Here is a 10,051-nt window from a genome sequence, read left to right as displayed (position 1 = left end):
GGTGCAATGTGACCTCAGGTAACCGCAATGGAACACGTGTTCCATGGATGGAACCGGCCATTCTTTAGATAGAACATGGAACGGGTACAGCACTTTTGGCCCTTTTTTTGCTGAAAATAGCCATTGAAGTCCCCCAAATGAGTCATTTGGAAGTGGTGTATGCCAAATATGTGACTGCTATTCTGTAGACACATGTTCAAGGTACCCTTATACCGAATTTCAGATCATTTGGTTGTAAAACCAGGGATCAGGATCCAAAAATCCATTTTTTGGCGAAAAATGCCCCAAAAAACCTTCATAAAAAATTTTCAAAGGCGTGTATCAAAAAAATGAAAAAAACGCCTGGGGGTATTGGCCCACTCTACCTCCATGCCAAATTTCAAGTCATTTGGCTGAATGATGGCTGAGTTGAATCCCTTTGACTGTGTGGCAGGAGGAGGAGGAGGAGAAGAAGAAACATCAGAGAACACAATATATTTCATCCATACCATGGTATGGACTGAAATATAAAAAATGGTGTGGCCTAAGTACTAGTCACAGCAGTCATGTAGCGCGTCGCGTCGTAAAGAATATGTGACCATCTGTGTCACGTCGGCGGAGGCTGATATATCTTCACTCTCAGAACACACACGGATGGATAATCCACTGGTTCATCCGAGGTCAGAAGATAACGATGGCCGCCTTCAAGTCAAATAAAGGTCGACTTGCTACGCTTGTTGTAAGAAACTAGCCTCTACCAGGCTCCGCGGATCGCTGGAAAAATAGTAGAAATTTGCCGAAATAAAGGGATAGTACACCCGTGGGTCGCAAATTGGAGCTTCTATGGCCGGCTGGATCTTCTCTGTTGTACTATCCCTTTATTTCGGCCAATTTCTACTACATGTATTTTTCCAGCGATCCGCGGAGCCTGGTAGAGGCTAGCTTCCGTACACTTTGGGGGAAAAGATACCTTATTTGAGTCTAGTAGATGCGGCGGGTGATAGCACAGCCAGTTGCAACAATTCATACAGCTTGCTACTTTTGCGTGCTTTTGGGCGTTTTTACTCAGGCTTTACTTTTTGTTCTGGTATCTTTTTTCGCCTGCTTAGGGTGGCAAATGGATGATACTGTCTTTGCATTCTAACTATTACAAATTTTGCAGCCACCAGAAAAGGTCTAGCTTGGAGATCATATATAACAGTTACATAGAATTTGCTATCACACTGCGTAACGGAACGTGTCTAATATTCAAGCAAGGCAACAGTTTCAGAGCAGTGTCGTGACTCGTGAGTGTGTGGGCTGTTGTTGTTTGTTTGGGATCTCCATTAGTAGTGTGTGGGAATCATATAACAAATGGTCATATGGGTATTTGTCAAATAGAATTGCAGTGAGGACAAAGAAGATTCGGTAAGCTAAAATAGGTTAGGTAAACAGGGTATGGTTCTCCAAGCAGAGGTTTGGGTTTTCTAGGTTGCCATAAAATATTCCAGTGCAAAAAAGAACCCCCGATAAAAAAAGCATAAAAACACAAAAATAAGCCAAACGTCTCCTTGGAGAGTAGGTATGGTTATCCTTTATGTGACTCAGTTGTCACCAAGGAACAGTAACTATAACCGGATGACATAACCGTAGTCCCCTGGAACAACGGACTTGTCGATACTGTAACACGATTTTGTAGTAAAATGTTGTCTGTACAATTGTGACAGAATTGTCACCTTTACAGACCGATAACATAGATGTTTCCCCCACTTTATACACCTACATGTAAGTAACACAGACAAGTTTACTTCTCTAATGAACTGAGACAAACCTCTGATCCTTAAACATATAGGCTCATATCTTTTCACCATCATCATAATAGTGCTAGCTTGATCATGTTTCAACATACTTCCCTGACAGCATATATGCAGTTTGTTTCTCAAAATAACATAATTTCATCAATTAAGGGCAAAATACCTTTTTTCGCACAAAATTTGAATATCGCAAAACAATGACGAAATTCCTCCAAACCAACTTTTCTGCATTTGGCATACTTGCCTGACAGCATATATGCAGTTTGTTTCTCAAAATAACATAATTTCATCAATTAAGGGCAAAATACCTTTTTCGCACAAAATTTGAATATCGCAAAACAACGACGAAATTCCTCCAAACCAACTTTTCTGCATTTGGCATACTTCCCGGACAGCATATCTGCAGTTTGTTTCTCAAAATAACATAATTTCATCAATTAAGGGCAAAATACCATTTTTCGCACCAAATTTGAATATCGCGAAATGATGACGAAATTCCTCCAAATGAACTTTTCTGCATTTGGCATACTTCCCTGACAGCATATATGCATTTCGTTTCTCAAAATGGCATAATTTCATCAATTAAGGGCAAAATAGAATTTTTCGCACAAAATTTGAATATCGCGAAATGATGACGAAATTCCTCCAAACTAACCTTCTTGATTTCGACATACTTCCCTGACAGCATATATGCATCTTGGTAGCATAATTATGTCAATTTATTAAAAAAAATGTGATACCGGGCCGGTGCATGCAGTTGGTTCCTTGACTTCAGATGTGCATCTGGTTGTTCTTCTTGTTCTCCTGAGGTCAAGGCAGGTTTTCGGGAAGAAATGAGATACCACCCCAAAGATGACAAATATCATTGAGCTAACTTTGCAGGTGGTATGCAGAATGATAGTACCTACATTCATAACATTAGGTCTGCACCTCGTTTGTCCTAGAAACATACTTTGTTCATCTGAGGCAAGAAATACGACTTAATCGCCAAAACCTTAAATGATGATGACTTAACAATGAATCGTGGCTTCGGCATAGAAATGTTTGTGTCGACTATGAAAGCACCCACGAATTAGTCAGTGAAATTTGATAGAAATGCGTTGAATTATAAGCGATCTATGAACTCGATCCGCTGTTGTGGCAAGGCGTTGCAATTGTCCCTGTGTTTCTCACAGACGATTATAGGTCGCATCTCACAGAAGTGCGCTTTCCTTCATAAAACAAGAAGGATCTCACATATCTGCATGAAACTTACACAATACTAGGCTGATATACCTACCTAGCTGTGCTTTTAATCGATTTGCTCTTCCTTTACCCTCTGTGGACATATAGCGCATTAACCTGTCTTGAAATTCTGTCGGGCGCAAATGTAGTTAGTAGCGCCGGTTTTAAGAACATTTTAGAGCCACGTAAATCAGTGTTCAAAACAATGCAGGTACACCAGATTTTGAAATCAGATAGCCCACAATACTTTGTAACTTTAAACAGGGTAAATTGGATCGTGTCCCATACTGTTTTTTTAGTTATTATACGAAAACCCGTTAAAAAAGTTTTTAAAATGCCCTAGCGATTCGTGTAAAAAGTGCAGCATGTAATGTTTCAGAGGAATTCCGGCAAATTTTTCAATAGAATTACCTGATAATCACGTTAAACACACGTTTTAAGGTTAGTCTTGCCATGGCATCACATTTCCATCTTTCAAACACCTTAAAAACAAGTTTGTGTACCCTTGCGATTTATTGTGAAAGTGCAGCAAAGGAACATTACGTCGGAATGCGGGCTCGTTTTGCGTGCGTCCAAGACGTTTTGGTTTTTCATATCTCAGCTGGAATAGCAGCGTCTTTCAAGTTTGGCTGATACGTATACCACTGCTTATCAAATAGCTTTGCTGAACACAAGGAAAGTTGATTACGATACAATTATTCATGGCAGTACTTCTAATATGTTGTTTGTAATTAAGTCTTACTAAGGTCTTATTGCTAACTGAACGACACACACAAGAAAAATACTACCTCCATTTTTAATGTATGTAATAATAGGTGTCATTCAACTTTGGGCGACGACTAATGCATTATGCATGCAATGATACATTTGATTTGATACATTTAAACATGTTTATTAAAATTACCGCATTACATTTGCTCCAGCAGCATGTGGTTGCACAAACGTTATGAGCAAAGTAACTTAAGGACCTAATCTTCATATCTAAACATAAAAAACATTTGGTTCACTTTTTCCGAGACATATTTAGAGAGATGTGAAGTCATGTCTCTGATGTATACATACTTTTCAAATACACAATTTTATGTACAGGTGTTCATTTCATGTAGTTACATTTAACTATACTAACAAACTTTGGGATTGTAAACAGTAAATGTCATTTCAACAAGCAAAGATCCTGCCATTACTTCTTGGTTTGATTTATTCAAGTGTTGCTTAATATCTTCTTCATTAGTTTATCTTGCTATAATTTTGTTTTTGACTGTATAATAGTCACGTATGTACGATTTGTTATTTTCTCTTCAGTTGCCTTGATTTTCATTTAAGTATTTCAGTTAATCAGTTTAAGTGCGATTGTTTTGTTATGTTTAAGGAGAAGGGCTTGTACAAGCCTTTAAGGCTTCTTTCTCTCCTGCACAGTGTTTTTGATTTAATTTATTTCACTAATTGTATCTTCTTTTTTTGTGCGAAATACATAAATATAACCTAATTTTGCTTTGTATTTCGCTCAAGTTGGCACAGAACTTGAGACAGGCTTTATCTTTAACATGTCTTGACTTAACCAAGTCCTTAACCGTGATGATGAAGTCCATCCTTAGGCCACACCAATTTAAATTGTTGTTTCTCAGATTTCTTCAGAAAAAATATGAAGCGACAGGGCGAAAGAAAAAGAAAAAAAACAGGCCTGGGCACCCTATGAAGGCCAGAAGTGTTATGATCTAAGTCATGTCGTCAACAACCAGGCTGGATTATAATCAAAATATGTCTTTCATTGAGCATTTTGCAGTTGATTCCGAACTTAAATCTTTATTTTTTGACAAGGCAAATCAGACAAACAACAAAGACTACACAAGTTACTCAAGCTACTACTCAAGTTGTTAAATGTGCTAGGACTATCCTGAAAGCCAATAACTGATTGAACTTCATTTCAGACAACAGTAATATAAGCTTCGTTCATCATGTATCAACTTTATTGTGCAAAATGGCAAACTGTACCCATTTCCTATGTTGTGTTGTCCATGAAAGCCTAAAAGAGCATATGGGTTACTTAGACAGTCTTTAAACAGACTGGAAAAACAAATGAGAAATAAACAGTGTGTACTACTCCTTGGAGTAATACTTATAGATACATAAAACAGTCTGTAAACAGACTGGCAATCAGACATGAGAAATACCCAGAAACTCCATGGAGTAACACCTATCATAAATACTAGTTAGTATACACATGTATATATATAAACAGTGTGTACACAGAAACAATTATGATGAATACTCATTGCATACTAAAGTGTAAAGTAACTATACATACTATCATCTCTTAGTAGCTGAACTGTTGCATTTTCAGTATTGTTTCTGTTATCATTATTATCATTACACCTGACCATCATCATCCTCTCCATCTGATTCACTGTCTATGAGGTATTCATACTCAGTAGACATGTCTGACTCAGCATTGCCCCTTGCAGGTACACAATGGAGCTCTGGAAGGTCTGGATTTTTAGTCTCCAGTAACTTGTGGGCATAGTCCAGACGGCTTTCTATTGTATCTCGCTTTCGTAACAGCATTGCCACTGCCCCCACATTATCAGTAGCTCTATGTGCTTCCAATGCTTCATCAATCACTCCTAGCTCTCTCTTTCCAGTTCCTAGGAGTCGCCGCATATCCTGGCAGGTCATCCAGAGTTCTTTCTCAGCACTTTTCTTTAGGCACAGTGCCTCAATTGCCTGCCTCTTTACAGATCTTGGGACAGCACCCGCCTCCTGAGGACAAATAACATAGCAAAACAGTATTAAGTGATTGTATTTTGGCAGTCAGACCCAGATGTGAATAACATATAAATTTGTGTATGACAATGGCTTACTGATAACAAAAGATGGCAGCATGTTGATGATAGCACTATAAAAGGCTGACTTTCTAATAGGGCTTCCAGGTTTTTCCCTTTAAGCAATATATAGCCATATCAATGAGTTGTAAATCCAAGCAGACTCCTACATCATTTACACCTGATGTATGGGTGAGACAATATCTTTTAGACAAACTCACCAACAAATCCAGCTGTGTGTAGCATTGCCAGGTAGGCTGGCAGGCATCCACAAAGTTGATTGCTTCTGGGAAGACTGAATCTTGTGGGGATCGGCCAATACTGTTGTACTTGGAGATCGTCTTCTTCAGCTTGTTGTTGACCGTCTTCAGTTGTCGACCCAATTTCGTGGCTATGGCCTGGCCATCTGGAGGAAATATAGGTACATGACAATTCAACCTCAAATACATATTAATTTAGTGTATTATGCACATTAAATGGCAGAAATAAATATAAACACCTTGTCCATGAAAACAAAATTGCAAATGTTGCCAATCTGAAGTGTCCTCCCTCATGGTTAAGTAGAACTAACCTGGGTACTTCTTCTTCAGTGAGAGAAGGAACGTCCTCTCTGCTGCTTCTCGCCAGAGTTTGTCCACCAGAGACTTTCTCTCCTCCTGGTCAATGAGGCGAAGGGTAGACTTGTACTCATCGTGGTGTTCTTCCCATCGATGGACTTTGTGTTTTCTTTCTGTACACTCCAGCTTTTGTTCTAGTCTAAACATAAAAAATTGTGTTTTATGAAGACTAGCTGACGATTTAAGAAACAGTAATAAAAACACAAGTTTGTAGAGAGAGAGGAGTAATTAGTTGTTTTTCTGTGTTTGTATTCAGGTTAAAGTGTCTTGACTCTTGAAAATCTTACATGTGAAACTGACTTTACACAGAGGATTACTTTTTATCTCTGTTTGTGTGTTCACAGCTGTAACTCACAGTAGGATGTGAACATTATGCATTACACACTAGCCAGAGGTTTGGAATCACACAATTTTTCTTTTAAATGTAATTTGGTCTGGAAGGTTTTGAAGAAAACATTGAGTAGTACAACTACATGTATTTCAGTATGATGAAACTAAAAAAAATCATCTGAAACAATATGACATGTATTTGCCATGTAACTACACCTGTCTAACTACAGTTTTTGCAGCAGTTACAGCCATGTTTCATTTAATCAGAAAATATCTGAAGCATGTTCATGCCCATGGGGCTAAATGCATACATACCAGTAAGTATAAATAACAATACCAAATACTAGTAAGCTTCAGGGGCTTCATCATAGGAAAATGTGTATCACTTACTCTTTATACTGTTTCACCAATGCTGACCGAAGGATTCCATCAGTACATGACTGCATCTCATCCCTGCCATACAACATACATAAGAGTTCATATGGGTTGATCTTTAAAGTAAAGGCTTTTTTAAGTAAACTCTGAGAATCTTACTCTCCTAATACTTGTAGGAGTTAAAATGTTTTGTGGAAACTATCACTTAACCTTATTTGCAAATGATAGGAACAGCAGTACACTTTGTTTGGAATCTGGTCAAACTGGATTACATTTCTCTCTTACCTTACAGAGTAGAAGGCAGACAGTTCCAGTGTGTACGTCTTTTTCCATGGAGTCACAGACGCTAATAATAATAAAGCAGAAACAAACAAATTGGAAATCAAGGAGCGCTCCAGTTTTTTTCTTGATGACTTACAATGTAAGGTAAATGTCCTGTTCACAGCTAAGTACATGTATATTATAATATATCAATAGTAGATCAATTTGTTTTTTCTAATAAACTGAAATCTCTAGTTACCAGTTATTTAAAAAATTCTGTAGGTCTGCTACCTCAATTGACTGGAATTGCTATATAATGATGCATGAATCACATTAGCCATGTAATGCAGTACTCACAACTCTGCCTGCTTCGGCTGCTCTGTGAAATGAGGTCAAGCTCACTCCGCCTCCACATCTCCACATCCTCTTCAGACACTGCAACTGTTTAAATACCATCTCTCAGTACATGCTGGTTTGATACTTGCTATCTTTCAACATTATCAACATATCTTTCAGTAGCTTCCACCTTCCTTAGAGATTCTTACAATTAGTACATTGTCTTCTTACAATTAGTACATTATATTCTTACGATTACATTAGTACATTAGGCCACACCAATTTAATTTCTTGGTTAACGGATTCGCCGCTTCATTTTTTTCTGATTTGCAAATAAAAATAAAAATCCAGAGTCAACTGCAAAATGCTCATATTGTGCCCTGAACAGTTGAAAACAGTCCTTTTCATCCTAGTTGTTACAGTTATTCCATCTTTCAATGCAATGGTATCATTAAAAGTTCAAAATTCATTGTTTAAATTTTGAACCAGCCTAGTGTGTTGACTTCATGGCTCCTATCGTACCATTTTGGGCAATAATAGGATGCCTAGGCCTGTTTTTATTTTTATTTTTTTTTCCGCCTGCCTGCTCCATTATTTTTCTAGAAAAATCCGTTAACCAAGAAATTAAATTGGTGTGGCCTTATCTTCAAATTTCTATTTGTACACATTTCAAAGTGCAAAGTAGCTAACCTTTGACAAAGGAACTCTCAGGTACTTCTGATACCATAGCATGAAAAAAAGGGTTACTTTTGTGAGTAGAAGACTGGGAAAACCTGTATGTCTTACCTGGTACCTGGTTCAAAATCTTTGCCAGGTCATCCTTGGCCAGCTGATAAGTCGTAACTGCCTTGTCATAAGACATTGCTAAACTGACATCTGTAGTAACAAAGGGAAAAATGAAGATTGTTAAGGGTATTTTCACTTGCCCAGTTAATGATGTCATTAGGGAAGAATGTATAAATGAATATTGCTGATATTGATGGATAATATTGTGCAATGTAAAATTAGGTTTTACGATTACAATAATTCATTATACCCTACACACTTGTGACCAAATTCAATCATAACTTACGCATATCTTCAGCCTTCCTCCTGCTATAGTGGAGCAGTGCATCTGTCAGTAGGTCACTCCGGTGACTTGGCGTCATCTCCTTGCTGATGGGTTTGAACTTTCGCAGATATGACCACAGTCGTTCCACCACCTCCCCATCGCTTAGTCCAAATCCTTCCTTCCGTCGAGGACTGTAAAGTACCTGCATTTACAGTATTGGAGACGAACCCAATATGCACCAATTTATGTCTCTGTGTACACAACATACAAGCATTGAAAACACAAGAAAAATAGTTAAGGTAAACCAAGGACATTATACATGGTCCTTGGGTTTGTTTGTTTATTTATTAGACCGATCTCCATTAGTTTGTACAGACATGAGTTGCCATACATACTATTCTTCCTGGAGTCGTTGACTACAAACTACTTTCATCACAACATGGTAAGGCTTAACTACACACTACATAACCACACACAACATGCAAGTAGTACCGAGAGGCCAGAGGTCGTAAAAATAAAATGTAGACAAAGATTCATATTTACATATCTACATTTCTACTACCACCATGCTTGTAAGGGTTTGGAGGTGTCCACCACAGTTTTCAACCATTCCCGGATATGTTTCTTAAACGATGTAGGTGCGGATAGTCTGATGTGTTGTGGAAGTGTGTTATATGATTTAGTGCAGCGGTACAGAAATGTTCGTTTGGCTTAGGCTGTTCTTGGTTTTGGCAGTCTGAAGCCCCCCCTATGTGCTAGGCGTGTATTGTGTTGGTGAGTATCATTAACTGTCTGTAATCTTTTGTAGATTGATTCTGGCTTTTTGGTTGTGAGAATTTCTTGAACATTGAAAGTGTTCCTGCGTACAACCTCTCTTTGACAGTGGACCAGTGTAGGCGTGTGTGCATATCGTCAATGCCAGAGCTATACTTGGCATTTAGCACCAGTCTGGCTGCTTTGTTTTGAATGATCTGAAGTTTGTTAAGGTGAGATTGCGGACAGGCCGACATTATGCATGAGCAATAGTCCAAGTGACTTAAGACAAGTGCTTGTGTTACTGTTTTTAGCGTTTCATTTGGGTAAACTTACATATGACTGAATTAAATATCTCAAAACAGACTAAGAATCACGATGCACTACGACATATGTAAACACAGGAACAAGATAGTAAAAATACAAGTCAGAATCTGCCTAGTACCAAGAGTCATCAGTTGTCATTGAATTTTTAACCTTATCCAATAATTAGCTTGTAAGGAGTGCTGATTA

At 38.1% G+C, this 10,051-nt stretch overlaps 1 protein-coding gene across 1 annotated transcript; it reads right to left on the bottom strand.

Moving 5' to 3' along the window:
• Positions 1-4,993: 4,993 nt before the first annotated feature.
• On the bottom strand, positions 4,994-9,001 carry LOC109473270. The gene is made up of 8 exons (XM_019773146.1): positions 8,807-9,001; positions 8,521-8,610; positions 7,756-7,839; positions 7,423-7,483; positions 7,153-7,215; positions 6,387-6,571; positions 6,037-6,221; positions 4,994-5,753 (listed from the first exon to the last, which is right to left on the bottom strand). The coding sequence occupies exons 1-8, from the start codon at positions 8,991-8,993 to the stop codon at positions 5,364-5,366; spliced, it is 1,245 nt and encodes a 414-aa protein (XP_019628705.1). The 5' UTR covers positions 8,994-9,001; the 3' UTR covers positions 4,994-5,363.
• Positions 9,002-10,051: the final 1,050 nt, after the last annotated feature.

Source organism: Branchiostoma belcheri, unplaced genomic scaffold (genome assembly GCF_001625305.1).
Source record: "Branchiostoma belcheri isolate BF01 breed outbred unplaced genomic scaffold, Haploidv18h27 scaffold299, whole genome shotgun sequence".
Classification (NCBI taxonomy): Eukaryota; Metazoa; Chordata; class Leptocardii; order Amphioxiformes; family Branchiostomatidae; genus Branchiostoma; species Branchiostoma belcheri.
Note: the sequence above shows the minus strand (reverse complement) of the source record. Positions and strands in the feature narration are given on the sequence as shown.